The following is a 22215-nucleotide window of genomic DNA, read 5'->3' as shown; positions in this document are numbered from 1 at the left end:
TTTTAGGTTAGGGTGCTTAGAAGAGCATGTTGAGGCAGGTAAAACATAATCTGAGAGCTAGAAAGAGCCTTAGAGCAGAGGTACTTAACCTTCTTGTTTCATGGACCCTTTTTGGCAGCCTGCTGAAGCCTTATTTTCTCAGAAGTTTTCACTGAAGGAAATGCTAAATTTCAGGTAGAGATTAGTGAAAACAAGAATGTACACCCTCCTCCCCATACAAGGTGAAAATTTCCTGCTGAAATTGGGGGTGGGGACCCCAGGTTAAGAACTCCTGCCTTAGAGGTTACCTAGTTTGCTTAACGGGAGGAAACTGAAGTCCAGAGAGGCACATGAGTCGCCTATATTCAACAGTGATTATAATGGCAGAGCCTCAGTCCTCTCTCCAACTTATACTCCAGCGCTCTGGTTCAGTTACAAGACTCGACTGGGAACCACTAGACCAGGATCCATCCTTCTGCTGCTGTGCCTCAGTTTCCCTGCCGATGACTGTCTCCCTTCTCCATTCTGAGACCTCTCTATTACGGAAAATGCAAAATGCAAGACTGGGGTGGGAACCCCTTTCCCTCGGGCCCAGGGCCTTAAGGCTAGGGTGGGACTGGACAGGGAGAGAGGACGTGACAGAGAAGACAAGGCGAAGCTTGGGGTCAGCCTGCCACGAGAGGAGAGCGCATGCTCTCTGCGCGGGGCTAGAAGGGAGGGCTCGAACCTGTCACTCCCCTCACCTCTTTCCGAGAAGGGAGGGGCAGAAAGGGAGAAATGAGCACGCGCAAAAAAAACACTAAGGGGGAGGGTCCGCTTCCAGCTCCCCTTTTCCCTCCTTTAATTCCAGCAATTCCAAAGGAGGGGGTAAGGGGTAGATGGAAGGATTGAATTCAGGGGGGCGAGGAGGAAAGGGAGAAGGAAATGAGAGAAGGGGACAGAGGAAAGGGGAAAGAAGAGAGAAGAATGAAGGGAGAGAAGGGGGAAAGTGAGGTGGAGGGGAATGGAAGAAGCCGGGAATGAGGAGAGGGAGGAGAGGAGAGAGAGAATGAGAAAGAGAGGGAAGAGTAGGAAAAGAGAAGAGAAGGGGAATGAGAAGAGGAGGACGAAAGAGAATAGAGAGGGATTGAGAAAGGGAGGGGAAAAGAAAGGAGGGAAGAGTAGGGAAAAAGAGGAGAGGGGGAATGAGAAGGGGAGGGAGAAAGAGGAGAAAGGGAGGGGAAAAGAAAGGAGAGGGGGAAGAGTAGGGAAAAAGGAAAGAAGGAATGAGAAGGGGAGGGAGAAAGAGAGGAGAAAGGGAGGGGGAAAGAAAGGAGAGAGGGAAGAGTAGGGAAAAAGGAGAGGAGGAATGAGAAGTGGAGGGAGAAAAAGAGGAGACAGGGATTGAGAAAGGGAGGGGGAAGAAAGGAGAGGGAGAAGAGTACAGGAAAAGATAGGAAAGGGAGAATGAGAAGGAGGAAAGAGAAGGGGAATGAGAAAGAGTAGGGGAAAGAGTAGAGGGGGAATGAGAAAGGGTGGGGAAAGAGGGAATGAGTAGGGGAGGGAGGAGAAGAGAGAGGGAATGAGAAAGGAGGGGGAAAGAAAGGAGAGAGGGAAGAGTAGGGGAAAGAGAGGAGAGGGGGAAAGAGAAGGGAAGAAAAACGGGAGGGTGAAGGAAAAGAGAGAATGGTGGAAGAAGAGGAATGAGAAAGGAAGGATTAAAGAGAGGAGAGGGGGAATGAGAAGAAGATAGAGAGAAAGGGAAGGAGAAAGCAGAGAAAAGGGAGGGGAAAATAGTAGAGGGGAAACGAGAAGGGGAGAGGGGGGTTACAGGAGGAGGGGATGATGGAGAAATGGTATGGGGAGGGAGAGAAGAGGAAAGAGAAGGGAAATTGAAGAGAGGGGAATGAGAAGAGGGAAAAAGAGGAGAGAGGAGGGAGAATGATGAAGAAGGATTGAGAAAAGAAGGGGAAAGAGAGAAGAGGGGATGAGAAGGGGAGGGGGGATAACGGAAGAGCGGGGAATAGGGAGGAGAGGGCGAAAGGGGAGAAAAGCAGCCGGGGGGGAGGGGTCACGAGCGGACGAGCGAGCCCTGCGCAGGCGCACGCGGAGCTCTGGAGAAGAGGGGGAGGGAGAGCTTCCTGCTCCGGTCTGAGTCCTGCTCCCGCCTCCTTCCCTCCGCCGGCCTCCCCGGCTCTCCCTAGGGGGAGGAGGGGAGAAGATGTTGGGGGGGAGGGGGAATGAGAGGGAGGAGTGAGAGAGGGGAGGCGGGGGCGCGCACGGGCCGCGGGGGCGCGCGGGCCGGAGCGCGCGAGGTCGCGGGGGCGCGCGGGCGGCCCGTGGCTGCCTCTGGGGCTCCGTGCACTGGCGCCGCCGCCGCCTCCGTCGCTCCGGCTCCGGCTCCGGCCCCGCGCCCCCTCCTCCCGCCGGCCCCGCGTCTTCGGGAGTTTGCGGTGAGTCTGACAGCTGCGGCCTCCCGGCCCCGCCCTCCCCTGCACGGAGCCCCGGGCCCTGCCTTCTGCACCCCCGCCCCCATCCCGAGCCCCCGCCGGTCGTGGAGTGGCGACACGCACGACACCGCGACAGGCAAGCCCTTCTCATGCTCGGCAAGAGACTTCCCCCGCCAGCCTCAGTTTCCCCCGCTGTCCAATAATGGGAATGGTCCCCCATCCTCCTCCCCGCCCCCCATGCTGTGAACCGGGGGGGCGGGCAGGAAGAGGGGGGCACCCCCCCCGCCCGGGGTCAGGGGGAGGGGGAGGCCTCATCTGCAGCCCTGGAGATGCCCCGACCTGGCAGCATCGTGCCCTCCCCGCGGTCCCTCAGAAGAGATGACCTCCCTCCCTCCTGCCAGGTAGTCCTGGCCCGGTGCCATTGTCAGGCTCGGGTCTGCTTTGAAGCCAGCCTGAAACAAGAGCACAGCCCCCTAGCTGAGATGCCTTCCTTCCGAGATGCCCAGGTGACAGTCGCTTGGCCGATTCTGTAACTTCCCCGAACTTGTGCTCCTTGACTCTGGACTTCCTGCCTGGGCAGAGAGGGCGATGGTGCCCCTTTCCAGGACTCTTTTCTCCTTCCGTGTGAATGGCAGCGAGAAGCCATTTGAGGAGACAGCCTGGAGAAAGAGCTCTGGTGAGAAAACCTGGCACCTAGGAGCTCTGTGACTCTAGACAGACTTGATCTCCATCCATCTGTACACTGGGGAATACTAACATTTAAGGTCATACATGTACCTGTGTTGTATCTATGTATAGGTACCTCATATATCTATGGATGTCCTTATCGACAAAGACTTGGAAAGGACCTCAGAACAGAATCAACCAACCCCACTACTAGTTTCCTAGATGAGGAAACTGATAAGTGTCTTGTCTAAAGTCATACAGGTTGTAGTCAGTGTTGGAGCCAGAATTTGAACCCACCTTCAGAGAAGGGGCTGGCTGATTTTTAATCCTGTTCTCTTCCCAATGCACCGCAGTGCCTGCATTCTGTCTGTCTAGTTGTGGAAAAGGTGATTGGTAAACCTTAAAGCACGATATAAGTGTGAATTTGAAAAAAAAATTTTATTGTCCCTTAGTGAAATGTGAATTCTTTCCCCATAAACACAGCTAATTGGTTCCCTCTAATGTCAGACCTAAACCAGTTATTTAGAGAGGTAGACTGGCAAAACTCTGGAAGAGACGTCAGGATGTAGAGGGTTAGAGAGACCTTGGAATATAGAATATAGAATATCAGAATGGGGGGGGTTGGTGAGGGGGAGGCAAGGGCCCTTAGGATATAGGATGTTACAGGGAGAAGGAAGTTTTGAGATCATTTGTCCAAAACAGAAGCTCTCAGAAATTGTAGGGGTTCAGAAAACTGATTGATCCTGTATTGCAAATTACCCAAGACAAACTAGTATGGTGCATTCATCTGAGACTAAACTAGTTTCAAAGACTATTCCATCCTTGTTGTTTTGTTTTTAGCAGCAACTGGCTCTTACAGATATCTGTGATCCACTGTTACAGTTTGATTTATTAAGTTGTTAGACAACATGAGATTAAAAAGCATTTTACATTCACATGTTTGTGAATCACATCTCTTCAGTTTAGTTTCAATTTGATGAAATCTTTGAAGTGGTCTGGAGATGATTTTCGGATGTCCTTTGGTGTGAGACCCATGAACCCAAGGGGCCCGTTTATTCCTTAGCTATGTAGTCAGCTACGTATTTTGTTCTGTCACTGTGCTGCTGACAAAAACCTTGTCACGTTCTTTCGAAAGAGATTCCCAGTGCTTTTTAGGAAAATCACATTTCGCCCCCCAAGTTTAAAATGACATTTATAACTTGACATTGAAAAGTTATCTAGGATCTGAACCTGTGATTTCATTGGTATAGGGAACTTCTGCATGAGAGCACTCCCTCTACCCCTCAAAGGCTACACCTTTTCTGTCACTTAAGAGTTCAGAAAGTTGCCCTGAATGCTGAGAGATTGTAACTTGCCCAGAGTCAGACAGCCAGCATGTGTATGCCAGAGGCAGACTTGAACCCAGATCTTCCTGAATCTGAGGTGAGCTTTCTGTGAGTTTTGTAAATAGGTATTCAATTTGTAGATTGGCTAGAGAAGTAGGGTGATATAAGAAAAACCCTTAGGAACAATTGTCAAGAAAAATACTAAGATAATGAGTTGCAGTAGACAGAGTTCCTTACCTCCCCCCAAAGGGTGGAAATCGCAGGGTTTGAGGACATTTATATAATTTGCAAAAGGCAGATAGTCTTGAGATTGATTCTTCAGTAATTGGAAGTGGAGGAAATATTTGAGGGAAATGAACTAGAGTCTAGACATAAGTAAATATCACATCTTTCGAGTCCTATAATTCTTAAAAGCTTGGTATTTTCCCTCATATTGCTTGACAATTGATTTTTCTATTCTTACAGCCAAATAAATCCCTACCCTCGTCCGCACTGAAGCATGGAACCTTCCCTGTGAGGACTGATTCTAGATAAATCTGTGTTCCTGGGGTATAGGGATAGCATGGAGTCCCATGAAATCCAAAGAAAAGCAGAAATTTTTATTTTTTACTCGTAGTACAAGCTTCTGTCCTCAGCAAACCTTTTCCCAGAGCTTCTTAGAAATAGTCAGCTTCTGCCAGTAAATGATGAAATGAGAAGGGAGTAGGAGGAGTAAGCACGAGGATTGTATAATAAGCAACCTCTGAAGAATCACAAATTGACAAGACTTAGTATTTTTGAGGAATGTGGAATGCCTTCAAATCTGTTCAGACTCAACAGCATCTGTGAGTAGGTTTTCTTTTTACAGATGAAGAATTGAGACGCAGAAAAGTCAAGTAATTTTCCCAAGGTCACTCAGAGAGTGCTTTGTAGAGCTGGAAATAGGATCCCAGTTTGTTTGGTAGCCTTTTGAACATACTTAACAAGGGTGATGTGAGCCCAGTGAGGGCATTAACTCTACTTGTGTTTTGATAAATTGGGCCAGATTCAGAAGCCCATTCCTTTTAAAAAGAATGTGGTCAAATCATAACCAGTTCCAAATCTACATAACAGCAAAAAATACTGCCCCTTTATAAATACTTAAATTATGGAGGAATCTTCCTGGTGGGAATTTAACATAGACAGTATGTGTGACTGATTGTTTGGTGAGCTTCATAAAGCAGCTTGACGGTGTTCCTTGAGATTGTCAGGCTTCTCTGGCAGACAGAGTATTGGAGAAGGACAGAAGATCATTCTTCCTGGAGTTTTTCACTCATTTCACGTCCTCATGAAGAACCATTTGCTAAACTCCAGTTTGCTAGCTACAGTTGGCAGGAAAGAGGCTGTTAAACCCTGATCCATGCAGACCTTTGCTTATTGAAGCTAGAGGGACAGCTGCAGGCCATTCTGCTGCTGATACCAGATGTCTTTCCTGAGTTGGTATTTTGAGGGCACCGAATGTTGGTAGCAGCTCAGTCTTGGTCGTGGTCAGGGAGAGAAAAAGTTAACAGCTCCAGTAGTCATGGCTTAGCACTGACCCTCACAGAGTGTTGATGCGTGCTGACCAACCCTCTTTCTATTCCAATAAGGTTGTCATTTCAGCCAGTTGATGTTTTTAGCCTGGCTCCTGTTTTTGTTCAGATTTGACTGTAGTTAGAATGTTGGTGGGAATTTATGAAAATATTTGACAGTGAGCTCTATCAAAAAAAAAATCTCACATGCTTCTACAGTGAAAGAATTTATGCCAAGGAATATTTGTGTTGCCTTTAATGAGAGAGAGCCAATTTCTTAATTCCAATGTGGCTAAGATGTTCATTACATAATAATGCGAAATCCTGATTATCTACCAAGGACTGGCATAGCTGAATTTGTAAAAGTTCATTACCAGAAAGTTAGCCAGCAGGGAAATATTTTTTCCCAGACAAAGACAATTGACTATATTTTGGGGTAACGAAATTCATGTTGGTTTGGTTTTTTTAGAGCTGACTTTATTTTCATACCTTCAGGGATTTGTGTTTTCATCAGAATAGATTCCTTCTGCAATGTAGATAGCCTCACAATATAGCTGATTGTCTTTGTGAGTTTCTATGGCTGGAGAAAAAAATAATTCCCTACTGGCTAACTTCCTGGTAATGAATCTTTACAAATTTAGTATTCTGGTACTTAGTAGGCAGGCACGTATCTATCCCTAAAGCCTAGGCTAGCTGTTAAGACTTGTCAGCCAGACTGGCCATGACTAGGGATTTTTATGCTAGAGCAAATACCCCAAACCATTCTGGGAGCAAAAGGATGACTCACCCACTCCCTTAATTAAGGGAAGAGGACTGAATACCCAATTGTTGTGGGATGGGGTGGAGATGGAGATGCTGGTTCCATATTGAGTATGTCTGCTTTGTGGTGGACTGCAGAATAGAGTAAGAATTCAGACCAGCCACAAAGTCTTCTTACTAGCTAGATGCTAAGCTTTATTATTTCTACCCTAGTAAAGGAGTGTAAGTTGACACCCTTTAAATTTGGTGCCTTGGGACGAAGTACTTGTTGCTTTGCCCTAGTTAAAACGCTTTGACCAGAGCTTGCACAGCCTTCAAGAACTGCAGGTCACCTTCATGCCATATTGAGACACTGAGGAGGGCATTAGTTAGCTGGAACTCCAGATATCCTGGTTAAATGTTGCTTTGAATTTTGTTTTGTTGACTAGCATTTAAAAAAATGAAGACTGGAGATTTAGGTTTCATTTGTCCTGTCCTTTAGCTACACATATCATTTAGGGGTATGTGTTAATTACTCTGTTGCAGCGACATCAGCTTCACTGCCAAGACACTAATCTCTTTGTGATAATTTGAGTTCAGCTGTAGAACAAACAGTTCAGATGAGGCAAAGACTCTCTGTTCTGCATGTATGTGTTAAGTGGGCAGCAGCTGCTTTAAATCCTCCTGGTCTACCATACTAGTAATACAGTACTTCAGACCTCGGTGCAATCACTTTAAAAACTGGTTGAAAAAAAACTGTAGTGGAATATAGAGCTAATAGGAATATAGCAGCACTGCGGACAAGTGTTTTAGCTGTAGTCTTACGGATGAAAAGGGAGAAAACAGGAAATGAAGGTATCACATCATGAAAACTGAAAAAAAAATTCAGGTACAGGAAGTACTGTTTCCTGTGTTCTGATTTTTTTTTTCTTTGGAGGACTAAGAGGATGGAACTTTAATTTTCTAATTTTGGGGTTTTTTTAAATATTTTACTTGCTTTAATCACCCAAAATCTACCTTCTCTTCCCTCTAACCCCATCTTTCCCCTCCTCCACCTGAGAACACAAGAGAAAACAAAACTCATTACACACAGGTATGGTCAATCAAAACAAATTTCTACAATGGCCCCCCAAAAAATTCTCTCATTCTGCCTTCTGAGTCCTTCACCTCTGTATCAGGAGGTAGGTGGCAGGTTTCATTATTAGTCCTCTGGAATCCTGGTTCATCATTATGCTGATAAAAAATAAGCACCATTGTGTTCTGTCACATTCATATACCATAACTTGTCTAGGATGGAACTTTAGAAAGAGAAATCATATCATTGAAAAACAGTTTGCCTCTTTGACTTTGGGTGCCAGCTGGTTAGCATCCCCTCACTCCCCTTCTCTGAAAAGTCATAAGAAGATAATAATACAGTGCTTCCTCTGGTTTTTTAAGCCTGCTTTTTATTTTTAAAAAGCATACTACTTCAAGAGGTAATGACCGTTAATGTTTCTAAAAGTTAAACTCTTCAGAGAATCCTATTTTATAGAATCCTGCTGTGGACCTGGTGGGTGAAAGAGTTGATCCAAATCTCCTTCATTTTTCCAGTTACTAGAATTCCGTAATGGTACTTGTTTAAGGTTTTATGTTCTCTGGTTTCTCTCAGTACTTACAGGCAGTATTTTTAGAACTGGTAATGACTAAATTCATAGAGAACTTTTGCTTACTTTTTATCTTTGAAAGGAACTAACTAATTAAGAAAAGGCAGTTGTACCACTAGAGAGCAGATTTCCAGCTGCAGATGGCAAATTAGTCAATGTGGGCACCTACCAATTTGCCATTTTCAGTGTTGTCGAGAAGTTAAATGGAAAAACAAACATGCAGACACAATTGTGTTTCATGTTTTCCTCTAATCACTTTGAGGCAGTTTTGCAAATTGAAAACGTCTTTTTGTGCATTTGCCTTTTCACACATGCTAGAAAATTGTTTTGACTTTTCCCCCTCATCAGCTATGAAATGTATTGCGTGCGACATCTGTATAGAAAATAAAAAACAGTTATCGATAGTATTCATTCGTAGAAGGTTGAGATAGTTGATTTAAGAAGTAAGCAGGAGGCCCATTCATCTTTTCTAAATAAAAGTGCTTCGGCTTATGAACACCTCTCATGAGGGAATGTGCCCAGCATGAGCTTTGGTCTTATCTCTGGTTTCTTTTATAACAGGTGCCTTGTTGACATCCTGGAACTTCGGAAAAGGACGAAATCTGCTCTTAGGGGATAATGCTAAGGGAAGCTATGAAGTCTTGGAGTGATAGCCAGTCAGACCTCTACAGCAGTGACCAAGAAGAGGAGGAAGAGATGATTTTTGGTGAAAATGAGGATGATTTGGAAGAGATGATGGATTTAAGTGATCTGCCTACCTCACTTTTTGCATGTTGTGTACATGAAACTGTGTTTGAGGTGCAAGAGCAGAAGGTAGGTAATACATGTGTACATTAGGGCTAGGCCTCGTTACTCATAGAATCCTAATTAGATCAAGTACTTTTTCTCTAGTTGGATGAAGTATTGGTTATGCTTATACATAGATGGAAGCACTTAGATGGTGCAATGGACAGAGCCCTAGGCCTGGAGTCAGGAAGACCTGAGTTCAAATCGAGCTTCAGACACTTAGTAGCTGTGTGACCCTGAGCAAGACACTTAACTTCTGTTTGCCTCAGTTTTCTGATCTATAAAATGGGGATAATAACAGCACCTCCCTCCCAGGGTTGTTGGGCAGATCAAATGAGATAGTTGTAAAGCTCTTAGCACAGTGCCTGGCACACAGTAGGTGCCATGTAAATGCTCATCCCCTTTCCCTTCCTGAATTATGCAGGGAACCATGCAGTGAAATCTGAGGAGGTTTACTATCTTACATAGAATAGATTACTTCTGTGTTCATAGAATGCATCGCCTCCTAGAAGCCATACCTGTGCGTGATCAGACTCGAGGGCCCACTCAGATGTTAGGATGCTCTCTCAAAGTGTGCTCCATTTCTCTGTGTTCATCTTCTACAAGTGTCCATTAGAACAAGATCATACGTGGCACTAGGGTGAGCACTTTTTCAAAGAGTGCTCCATGGGCCATGTTTGTTTTTGTTTTGACAGCTTCATTTTGTTTCTGGGCAGATATTTCCTTTATGTGTTAGAGAAGAGTGGTCCTGAGTACTTTTTCATGGCCTGTTGGTTTTGTTTCTTTAAAACTTGTCACTAGTTATCTGCTGGAATCTTGGTGTCTAAGATGTCACTGAAATCTTTAGTGGTGTGGTAGAAGGAGTGCTGGACTGAGGAGTTGGTGGCTTGGGTTTTTCATTTTTGGTTGTGTAAACATGGGCCTTTCAGCCTCAGTTTCTTCATCTGTAAAATGGGAATAATAATGCACGTATAACTTTGTAAGCCTTAAAATATTATACAAATGTGAGTTGTGGGTTATTCTTCCAGTACACATTGAAGTGCTTACTGATGTACACAGGAATATGGACAGAATTAACTTGATTATCGTTCATGGTTTCCGAACTGGAAAGGAAACGGTAGAAAAGGTGGCCTAACGGGAGTGGGGATGGACTGAAGTATAGCATGCCTGGCACTTTCTTTCCTGAAAGGGTTCCAGGAGGGGCAGTCAACCACAGAAGAGTGGGGCCCCTAGACAGAGCAGATGGAGGCACTGATCCTGGTGGAAGTATCTGGAGAGGACAGACTATCGAATACAGTGTAAATGGTGGGGCCACTGCCGACCCAGAAGGGCTTCTGTCCTCACTGGGGAGGTCATGCCATGACAGCTAATCCCAGTGTTAGGCACAGAGTAGGCGTCCCAGTGTTTGCTGACCAAATCCAGCTCAATGTAAGAAAACATTTCTTAACAATGAGTGTTTTCCAAACAAGGTCTCCTTTTTATGAGGGGTTCTCAAGGGAGCGTTGGATAACCGCTTGGTAGGGGTGCTGGATAGAAGATTCTTAACCCACCAAGAATGGGCCAGATGCTCTCCGACGTCTCTTTCTACCCTGAGATTCTGAGATCATTACTAACCTAGACTCTGCTTCTGGCAGCAGAACACCAGTAAGAGCCATTCTGTATCATTTGTGGCCTGTCCACAGAGTACCTGTGGGACCCCAGGCACGGGGTCAAATGTAAAAGGAGGATAATAATAGCATTTACTTCACAGGGTTGTTGTGAGGACCAAATGAGGACCAAATATGCCTGGCACACAGTAGGCACTAAATGAATAATGAACGAATACACACACATATATGTATACATGTGTATATATACATGCATATATGTGGTATGTCTGTAGAAATATATGTTTCTATATACATAAACACACATATACCTCAACGTCTGACCTACGCAGACCCTGCTATAGTAATTGGGCTAGCCAACTGACCCTGAACAGATGGCACAAAAAATAATCCAGAGGAATATGTGCTGCTCTGATTCAGTGTGTATAGAACAGAGAGTTTTTAATCACACACTTTTTTTTTTTAATATTTTGATACCTCTATTTCAATGTAATTGGTTTCCTTTGTCATCCTAGGTGGTTTTCTTATGCCTTCAGAAACCTTACTCTGAGAAGGGGCTCCGGCAATAGACTCTACCAGATTACCCAAAGGGTCTACAATACAAAAAAGGTCAACCACCCCTGGCCCCCACTCTCTAGCCTTAAATGCTGTGGGAAGGAATCATTTGCTCCTGAGAAATCTGCTTTGGCAGGTCTAAAATTTATAGTGTAGCAAAACCTTATTAATTCATTTGTGTGGGCAGGGAGGTCTGTCTGACTTAATCACACATCAGAATCATGGCCTATAAAAGTAGGAATGCTGCTTTAGGCTGCTGAGCAGAGTACATGGTAGAAGCTACTGTGAGGGGCTACTAAGTAAAATGAAGCGGATGAGTAAATTGCAGTTCAATATAGGCCTGCATTATGAAAAGATTATAAGATTTAAAGCTGGCAAAGACTTTACAGAGCATCTAGTCTTTAAGTGTGAGGAAACTGAAGTGTGGAGAGGTTCTGTGAACTGTCCAAAGTTACTCAGAGATAGTAAGTACAGTGATGGATCATAAGCCTAGATGCCCTTTCATATCTAAGAATTAATTGCTGAATCTTAAAGTTGAAAGAATACTTAATTTTCTGAGCTGGTCATAGCTCAAAAAGCTGATTTAGCCTAGATTACCCTAACTTCGAGGCAAATTCTTATACAAAGAAGTTATTTTGAGCTTTTTCACAGTAAAAATTACATAGAATGTGGTAAGATCATCACAAATTCTGAATGAGATTTTCCTTTATATTATCTGGCTAATTATATTTCTTTTAGAAACTGGCTGGAACAAAATGATAGCTCATTTTTCAAATGCCTAACCTTCTCTAGTTTATTATTCACTTGGAAATAAAAGTAGCTTTTGCATGATTTCCGTGGGTCTTAGTCATGAATAACTAAAATTCAGTTCAACCCTACTCTGTTCAAGGTAGTCGAGATTCAAAGATAAAAAGTGTCTTTCCTCAATGATCTTACATCCTCCTGAGGGGGCTGTCTTGGGGATGCAGATAAGTCAACATGAAACACATCAAAGGAGTTTCCAGAAGGGCAGAGAGTCAGGAAAGGGTGTGACAAAATTGGGCTTTAATGGAACGCTCAGGCAATTTGTGAGGTAGAAGTGAGGAGAGAGGGCATCCACACGTGGTGGGGGCCCTTCCAGATGCAAAGGTGCACAAGAGGGAGATAGAATTTGATGTCCAAGGAATAGCTAGCAGAGTGGAGAGAGCACGAGGGAGAATGGAGGAGGAATAGAAATGGAAAACTTGGAAAGGCAGATAGAGCAAGACTGTTGAGAGGGCTTTCAATGCCAGACCTTTCTAGAGGCAATAGGGAGCTGTTGAGGATTTTTTTGAGTAGGGAGAGGGTAACACGATCACAGAATCAGAGTTGAATGGGGCCTCAGTCCCTCTCTAGTACAGTCCATCCCCTGAAGTGGACAGACTTTTCTTGAAGATCTCCAAAGACTGGAAGCCTCCTGCTACCTTCTACCCATCATTTCTCCCATTTTCTCTGGGCCAAACAGAATTAAATCTAATCCCTTTTCCACACGACAGTCCTTCAGATACTTGTCCACAACTATCGTGGTCCCCATGAATTTTCTCTTTTATAAACTAAGCATCCCTGTTCCCTCCAGCAGTCCCATGGGACGCTGACTCAAGGCCCTTCCCCTTCCTGGCTGCCCTTCTCTGGGTGCTGTCCATTTGTCATGGTCATTGGCTTAACATCATCACATCTGTGTTTTAGGAGCAACGTTTTGGAGGAAATACATGGTGTTGGGAATGGGTTAATGACCAACATCTGACCTGATTATTAATTTCTTATACTGTAAGATGTCCCTTCTGTTTTTTATGAGTGCTTGCATTTTCTCCAAAAGTATCTGTTCTGTGAAAGTTTCTTCCTTCCCCTGACTTAGTCTTAAAATAGAACTTGGTTATCTTTTTCTGTCTCTGCACCCTCACTGGTTTTTCTCTACTTTCCTAAATTCAGGCATGATAAGTGTGTGTGTGTTAAACCAAGTTTATCACTCAATTTCCATACTCTAAATAGAAAAGATAGTTTTGGCATATTTGTTATAGGAGAAAGCCATGTGCAGTTTCTCATTCATCTAAAAATTATATTCATGAGAACTCTGATGAAGATGACTTACACCTTAATCTGATCTCACAATATTTAGCCATGGACAAACTGAGCAGTTTGATGAAGATTTATTAGATGGATTGTGTTTTCATCTCCAACTTAGCATTTTGCAGTTTAAAGAGACATTTCCTCCCAACAACCATGTAGGGAAGGTAGTGCAAGTATCCTCATCCCCATTTTAGACGAGCAGATGGACGCTGAGAGACACAGCGGTCAGGGACAGAGGCCAGTGCTCTTCACATGTCACCATGCATGGTGCTGGGGTTTGAAAAGCTGAGAACACTTAAAGATGCACTAAGACTTTGGGGACACCCTATCTAAGCAGAGAGGGTCAGTTCTCAGGTGGGCACAGAGGAGGGGGAAATAGATGAAGTAGAGAGGAGTCCCGGTCTTCATTCATTTTTTTTCTCTTAGTAATATCATTTCTTCTTATTGTTCATCTCTCTTCATTTTGACTTATCTGATGCTAGAGTAATCCCTGTCATCCATATAAGTGCAAAAGAGATCACATTTTGAAGCAGAAAGACCCTGAAGTGCAGTTAAGCATTTTATTTTCAAAAGGATTTTAGTTTATTCCTGAATCAAAATGGTTCTTGTCTTTATAGCCTTCCAACTGTTGGAACAAATGAAACAGACTTTTACATCCTTCTGAATGCATTGGTCTAAATTACACAAGTACCATTTGCCTCCAAAGGTGAATATCCATTTCCAGTTGCCAAATAGGTTTTGTACCACAGAGGTAATGTTATCTTGATTCGGTTATATAAGGAGAAAGTGAATAAAAAACAGCAAATAGAAAAACAGTTGAAAAAGTGCTTTATGGTTTGTGTGTGTGTGTGTATATATATATATATATATATGTGTGTGTGTGTATGTGTATGTATATATACATTGGACTATATATATATGTATATATTGTCTATATGCGTGTATACACACACACACACACTGTACTATATGAATAGATGCGCCAAAGGTAGTACATCTTGATAGCTTTGCTAATAGCACTATACTTTTAACATCTTTATTAGATTTGAAGTTGTTATATGATACAGTTATCTTTAACTCCATTGCTATGCTTCTTTAAAGTAAGGATAAAATGAAAATAACCTGGATTTTTCTATAAATGTACAGTTTTTAAGATATTGAGATTACTGTAGAGTAAAATCATACTGAGAAGGAATCATCACTTCATAATGTACCAAATGGCATCTGGGGGCATTCAGCACGTATTGTTTGGCACAGCCTTTCTGTACAGAGTTGGCCTCACGAAGAAATGTAATCTAATTTATATTGTTGTCCCTTCATATAACATTTTTCTTTATGTGAATCTCTACTAAAATAAAGAGCAGAGATTTCCTGGAATATTTAGTGTACTTTGAATTGTTTTTTCTAGTCATAGTGGTGGGTTTTCATTGAACCACCTGTCGTTTTTTCGTCTGACTGTCCCCCTTTCCTCTGACCAGTGAGGCTTGTTCATGAGATGTCCAGCAAGGATTAGTGATCCATCCTGTGGCTTCAGAAATAGAGGTTTCCTCTCTGGGAAGCTAAGTAGATCATATAGGGACTGAGCCCGTAAGACTGACCTTGTTAGCGCCATGCTCTTATTTGACGCAAATCCCATAGTGTGTCTTCATAAACACTCACCTATGCTATCTGCAGCGTATGCCTTTTCTAAGCATGAACTTAAACATTTGACTCTGCATTTATCATTTGTGTATCTTAGTGAGAAGAGAGAATTAATTTTCTAAATGAAAATCAAGGAAATATAAGCAGTAAAAGAGCTGGCATTGCCATTTTTAGCTAAGCTGTCTCCTAGCTGAACTTGAACCGAAAGACATGGGTTGAGGTTTCCACTCAGCCACTTGATAGCAGTGTGACCTGGGACAAGTCACTGAACCCTTCTCTCCTCATACATAAAATGGAGATATTTACACTACCTGCTTCATGGGGTATTATGTGAGTAAGCGAAAGTGTTATTGAAGTGTGAGCCCTTACTAGGGTAAGGAGAACCAAGTTCTTAAATGATTTTAATGCTGATTTAAATCTCTTCCCAATATTCTTATGTGTCTATGATATCCTTGATGTGGCTGGCCGTTGTACCCAATGGTGCAGATTCCAACCCATCCACGTCTGCCACTTCCGTGGGACCTACCTTTGTCCATGTCCTTCCGTAAATTCTCCCCATGAGGCCCACCCCACATGCTGACTTCCCTCCACATTGTGTGAATGCAGTGGGGCACATAGACTGTCCATCAGTTGACTCTTGCTCTCACTGTATGACCAGCGCATCAGTTTTTCCATTTATATATTTTTCCAATGACATCTTTTACATCAGTGATGTCAAATTCAAAGAGAAATAGGGACCACTAATCCATACCTAAGGAACCCACAGTCACCTCCACTGTGCTACAGGGAGGCAGTAGGGTAGGACTCAATTCTATGGAATTAAAATCCTTAGGTGAAAGTCATTTATTTTTTACTTTGTTGACTGAAGAGACATAAAGGAGAGAATATTTGTATCATACAGTATTTTGTTATTATTATTTGGGGGGGGTGAGGCAATTGGGGTTAAGTGACTTGCCCAGGGTCACACAGCTGGTAAGTATCAAGTGTCTTAGGTGGGATTTTGAACTCAGGTCCTCCTGACTCCAAGGCCGGAGCTCTATCTACTGTGTCATCTAGCTATCCCCCTTCCTTGCTGCTTTCAAACCCATCTAAGTCTTCCCCATTCTTAACAACCCCCGGATGACACTACCACTCCCTCAAGCTATCATACTATACCTCTCCTCCCTTTCACAACCATTCTCATCAAAAGCTGTCTACCCTCCTTGTTTCTATCTCACTCCTCAATTTTTCGCATTCTGACCTCTGGTCTCATCTCTCTGCCCACAGTGCTCTCTCCAAAGTTAACAAGGAGCTCTTAATTCTCAGGTCTTTCTTGACTTTTGCAGCATCTGAAACTGTCAATCACTCTTTTATCCTATTTTCTCTCCTTGAGGTTTCGTGGTTCTGCTTCCCCTTAGTTCTCCTGCCTTTCTGACTAGTTCTCAGTCTGCTTTGCTAGTTTATTATCCCTGTCCTGCCCCCCAACTGTGAGTGTACCCCCCCCCCAAGGCTCTGACTGGGCCTTTTTCTCTGTCTAGACTCTGCGTAATCTTGTCAACCCTTATGGATTCAGTCATCATTTCGATACAAGTGACTCTAAATCTATGTACCCAGACCTTGTCTCTCCTGCAGTACAGTCCCCCATTACCAACTGCCTCTCAGACCTTTAGAACAAGATATCTTACAGGAATCACAAATTCAGTCTGCCTGAGACAGAACTCATTTTCTTGTTTTTCGACTTATACTTGATCTCCCAGTTCTTTCCCTTTTCCCAGTTGATCTCCATTCTTTACCTTCTCCATCCCATCCCCCACACAGCAACTAAGGTGATTTTCCTAAAGCATAGATTCTCCTGATCAGTAAATCCCAATCAATAAACTCCCCTAGAGTCAAATGCAAACACCTCCTCATAACCTGATTCGAATCAACCTTACCTATCTTAGCACGTTATTATTCCCCTTGTAGTAGGAGCAATACCCTAATACCATGCAGGTTGGGTTAGTTTTTCTTTGAAAAGTTTTGAGCCCTTCTTCAAGATTTTCTCTAAGGACTCACTTCACTTCCTCATCTCCTGGAGGAGAGGAAGGGGCTCTCTGAGGCTCTGCTGGTGGGTCTCTGTGGGAGCTTGGCTCAGCCGAATCAACTCAAGAGTTAGCAATGTCTATACTTGCTGGATTGGCTTCTTAAGCTACGGCCAAGTCAATCTCATTTTGTTAACTCTGCAAGGACCCACAAGTGTTTCATTTTGTTCCAATTTCAAACTTAACCTAGTGAGGTACTAGCCTGAGTGAGGTCCAGCCCAGAACACCCTTTCACACATTCGGTGGTCTAGTCCAGTAGTTCTCAGACTTCTAAGTCTCAGGATTATTTTATGTTCTTAAAAATTATTAAGTAACACCCCTGCCGAGAGCTCTTGTTTATGTGGGTTTTAGTTATCTATATTTGCCATATTCAAAATTAAAATGTCTTAGTATTATTATGAAAATAGTTTTGACCTCTTGGACCCCATGAAAGAGTCTCAGGAACCCCCAGAGGAGGCTCCCTGACCACCGTTTGAAAATGAGCAGCCTAGTATTTTTTGCTGTTCTTCACACATGACCTTATATGCCCCATCTCTGTGGCTTTGTACCTCTGGCTGTTCCCTAGGTCTGAAATTCACAGCCTCCTTCCACCCTCCTCTCAGCCTCCACAGCTTCTTTCACAGCTGTGTTCAAACACCACCTTCAGCATGAAGTCTTTCTTGCCTTGCCCCACACCCAGCCCCCAGATTACCATCTGCGTGTTTGGGTTATGTTTTGTATGTGCTTCATATGTTCAGGTCTGGACCAGTAGAATGGAGGGTCCTTGGGGGTCTGGACCCTTGCGTTTTGATCAGTCTACCCCCCAGCATCCAACACAGGGCCAGCACTTAAAGCTACTTGATGTTCTGATTGACAGACTGCTAAGCCTCCCCTTAATGCAGCCTAAGATCATGTAATGATCTGCCCAAAGTCTCAGAACTCAGAACCCCATCAAAGAACCCAGACTTTTCTCCTCTCCCAGTTCTTAATAGTATACCAGACTGCTTCTTAAAATCTGTGTTCTCTAGTTACACCCATGTGTGGAGGCAGAATACCCTTAATGTTTTAAAATACAGCTATTTTCACAGTCTTTCATACTTTTAATCTGACAGTCTTTTACTGTGAAAAATAAACCAACATGGCTTCATCAGTAGTATTTATTGTTACGGTATACTGTGACTTTCTGCTAGACATCATGGATTATAATTTATACAAGACCCAGCCTTCTGAGAATTCACATTCCAAAAAGTCAGTGTGTTGAGTGAGATACTAAGACTATAAAAATACATAGTAAATAGCTGGAAAAAAACAAGTTACAGTCCATATTTTCCTCTTGCTGGTTAGGTTGTCCTTTATCTGTTTCCCTGATGCAGGGAGTAGTGTATCGGTTAGCATTTTTCTTCCGCTGATGGAAAGCATTGTGAAAGATAGAAGTTTGCAGATTTAAGTTTCTCCCCATATACAATGCCCCTTCCCTCCGTTTGGCATCTCAAGATTTCTAAACATTATGTGTCCATGTTGCATTATTAAGTTATCAGAGTGGTATTTTTCTTCATTTAGGGTATTTTTACTCTGGCATACACCTTTTTTGACCTGTAGTAGTATCTTCTGTCTCCTTGCTTCCAAACAAATGAAACTTTTTGCCTCAGAACTGGAGAACCTTGTATCTAGTAGATCCTGGAACAGGTGGTTTTGTTCCTTTCAAGCACAGCACCCCTCTCAATTCTGGGGACCCTTGAAATGGACAGATCTCCTGCTTTAGGACACCAGGGGCAGCAGTGACATTTGTGAACTCACCTATCCCTTAGAGCACCCAAGGTGGTAGGTTTATCTTTTTTTACTGTCAAAGCAAAGGGATGGGGAGCAGTTTGTTCCCTTGTGTTGTGCTTCACCAGATTGATGGACTTCCCTACCTCTCCTTTTGGAAGGGGGGTAGGAGAGGAGGAGGAAGGAACAGAGTCACTTCAACATGGTGAAAAAACTATCACCTCTCACCGTTGGGTGGCTCCTGGTGCCCATCCAGTCTGGGACTCCTTCTGACTCCTTTAATGCATTTGGTGTTATGTGCTGGCCAGTGTTCCCTCCAAAGTGGGATGTTGTTGGCGTTCTCTCCTCCAGCAAGAGGAGATAGTGCTTGTTTTAGTGTTTGACTTGATGTAGCAGGGGTGGGGAACCTGCAGCCTCGAGACCACATGGAGCCCTCTAGGGCCTCAAGTGCGGCCCTTTGACTGAATCCAAACTTCACAGAACAAATCCCCGTAATAAAATAAAAAAATACTGCCACTGTAGAAGATTTAAGTTATTTTCAGCCTCTGATCTGGATTACCTGGAGAACTCGTCTTTAAATAATAATAGGATTGATTTCTCAGGTTGTATAACATATATGATTTCCTGCAGATATTCCACTGGCAAAAGGAAATGTTCCATAAGCATTGTTGAAAGAGTATAGCAGATAAAATTACAGTTATCCCTCCACATTCTCAGTTTTGGTTATTTAAGGATTGGCCGTTGATAATTAAATGGGAATTTTTGCAGATTTGCAGCATACTGAGGAAAATCACAGATAATGCCCATATATAAAGAAAACTAAAAAAATTTAGTAAGTCAGAAATGTATAAATATATATAAATGCATCTTATCAATCTGTTTTATCATTTGCTACCACAAGTATCCATTCATAAATTTATTATAAACAGTTAAATTTTCCTAAAAGTTTCAATGTGCCAAAGAACTACAGGCTTCACACTCTTTTGGGGAATGCCTCCTCCTTGTCTCTCTACCATTTAGACTCAGTCCCATGCCACACACCCCTAGCCCACCCCCACCCACACCCCTTTCCTAAGACGGTGATTTTTGTATTGTGAGCTTCTGGTAGGAGAAGGAAGTCCAGGAAGCAGTTGCTGCAGCTACACCCTGGGCTGCAAAGACTGCACAGTGTGTGAGCTCCTAATCTCTCAGGTGGAAGCTACCACTTTTTAATGGGTGCAGTGTGTTGTTTTACTTGTATTATGTATAAAATAAATATGATTAAAATTACTAAAAATAAAGGCTTGGGGGGGCTAGAGTTATTCACATTATAATAGAGTTATCATTAGAGTTATTTCACATTCAAGGGGGTCCTGTGCCCCTGACCCCCGCGAATGTTGGGAAAGGGGTGAAGGTCTCTAAAGGAAGACAGCTTATACCAAATAGCATATGGATCTGAGGAGGTTGCTGTGGAAACAGTTGAATATATATTGTATTCTGCACTCAGCTAAGTTATTGATCAGAAGAAGACAGAAGCCAGGGCTTCTATTCAAATAGAAAAAAAAAAGGCAAAGACTTAGCCCAGGAAAACTATTAAGGAGGGATAGGATATTATCAAAAGGGTAATTCTATTAGTGTGATTACATTAAAGGTTAATCACATCAATAACTGTTTTTTCTGACTGCTTCACTGTGAGCAGGAGATGACATAAGAGAGACAAAGGAAACCCAGAAGATTACTACCTTCTAGCTGATCTCTCCTCGTCAGGAGGGGCTCCAGCGGCCTCAGCAGAAAGAATAGACTGGGTAGATGAAGAGGAGAGATGCTCACACAGCCTAACAGCATATTCGTTTTTTTCTGTCTCTGGCTTGCTCCAGGACCAGATACTCACTGAGTACAAGGCCTCGAAGAGCTAGCCATACTGTTTTCTTAATCTTTCTTTTGTTTTTACATCCTCTTTTTGGGATACATTTCTCCCACCCTCTCCGCAGCAAGCTGTCCCGTATGACAAAGAATAAAAAAGGAAAAGGAACAAGAAACGAGCAATAGCAGCCACCCCAGCGGCTCCCCACCCAGGCAGAGAAGGGCGGGAGGCCCATTGCTCCGCTCTTGCCTGGGGCCGAGTTTGGTTATGGTAATTGCAGAGTGTTTGGTTTCCGTGGTTTTTGCTTTTCTTTTCATTTACAGTGTTGTAGCCGGGACTTGTATTGTTTTCTTGGCTGTGTTTACTTCATTCTCTGTCACTTCATAGGAACCTTGAGTTGTCAGATTTAGACCTTGAAGGGAATGAGTGGCTAACCAGGCCCTCATTTTACTAAAAGGAAATAGGTCAGGCGAGGGGAAGAGCCACAGTGACACACGCAAGTAAACAACTAAGCTGTTATTTAAGCCTAATTCTCTGGATTCCAAATCTGTGCTGTTTACCACTGTACCTTCCCATCAGCATCTCTGAATTTTCCATGTGTCATTTCTCATAGCCCAAGTAATCTTGTTACATTCAAGCCCTGCCGGCTGCGTAGCCATTCCCCAGTTGATGGGGATCTACCATGTTTCTGCTTCTTTGCCACCACCGAAAGTATTGCAGTGAAGATTTGGGTTTATGTGGGACTTTGCTGTCTTTCACCTCTTAGGGTTATGTTCACTTACTCCAAGTAATTTCTCATTTTTCCCTGTCTTTCTTTGTCTCTTTCCCTTTCTCCTTCCTTCCTTTCTCTCCCACCCCTCTCTCTCTCCCCCTCCTTTCCTTCCTTTCTTCTGTCCTTCCTTCTTTCCTTCCTCTTCCCTCCCTTCTTCCCTCCCTCCTTTCCTTCCTTCCTTCATCGGTGCAGGTAAAGTCCTGTAAGTAAAATGCTGATGTGATGTGCCTGCATCATAGTGTTTGTAGCCCCTTCTTCCTCTGGTTACAAGAGTCAGATGAGAACATGTTTGCAAAGTCTCAGGTAAACTTAGAATCACAGTAGAAATGTCAGTTATTATTGTTGTTGCTATCGGGTTTGTCTAAGAAGCAGATGTTCTTTTCAGCCTTAGATCTGTGATCTAAGGTCATACCTTCTTACCCGAACATGCAGCAACAACATAATGAGCAGGAGAGATGAGGGAAGGAAATCTTTGAGAATGTTCACCGAAAAGGCTATTTTTTTTCCTTACTACTTTCCATTTTATGCCAAAAATTGCTTAATTTACTATATATGCCTTAAGATCACAGTTGCTATAAATTTAATTTATATTATATATCATATGTATATAATTATATATTATATCTCTATATAAATAATTTATATCATATGTACAAATCCCCTTAATAAAAGGATGTGTTCTATAAAACTTGGACTCAGTCAAAAGGCCACACCCAAGTACCTAGAAGGCCACTTGTGGCCTCAAAGCCACAGATTCCCCATCCCTGCATAAAACATACCGCGCTGTCTATAGCTAATCCTATGTTTACAT

At 43.1% G+C, this 22215-nt stretch overlaps 1 protein-coding gene across 4 annotated transcripts in view; it reads left to right on the top strand.

Annotated features, from left to right (window-relative positions):
- The first annotated feature begins 2268 nt into the window (after positions 1-2268).
- Positions 2269-22215, top strand: part of RCAN3 (RCAN family member 3) — a 34037-nt gene continuing 14090 nt past the window's right edge. Inside the window, exons 1-4 of one of the 4 annotated variants that reach the window (XM_078145590.1) lie at positions 2269-2411; positions 2810-3084; positions 4325-4496; positions 8871-9122. In XM_078145590.1, the coding sequence (XP_078001716.1) occupies positions 8928-9122 (195 nt within the window). In that variant the 5' untranslated portion in view covers positions 2269-2411; positions 2810-3084; positions 4325-4496; positions 8871-8927. The other 3 variants (XM_020983115.2, XM_020983114.2, XM_020983116.2) reach the window with 3 other exon arrangements.

The sequence above is a fragment of the Phascolarctos cinereus genome, unplaced genomic scaffold (assembly GCF_003287225.1).
Source record: "Phascolarctos cinereus isolate Bilbo 61053 unplaced genomic scaffold, phaCin_HiC Scaffold_726;HRSCAF=1367, whole genome shotgun sequence".
Lineage (NCBI taxonomy): Eukaryota > Metazoa > Chordata > Mammalia > Diprotodontia > Phascolarctidae > Phascolarctos > Phascolarctos cinereus.
The sequence above is the reverse complement of the archived record's forward strand: the minus strand, read 5'-3'. Positions and strand labels throughout refer to the sequence as shown.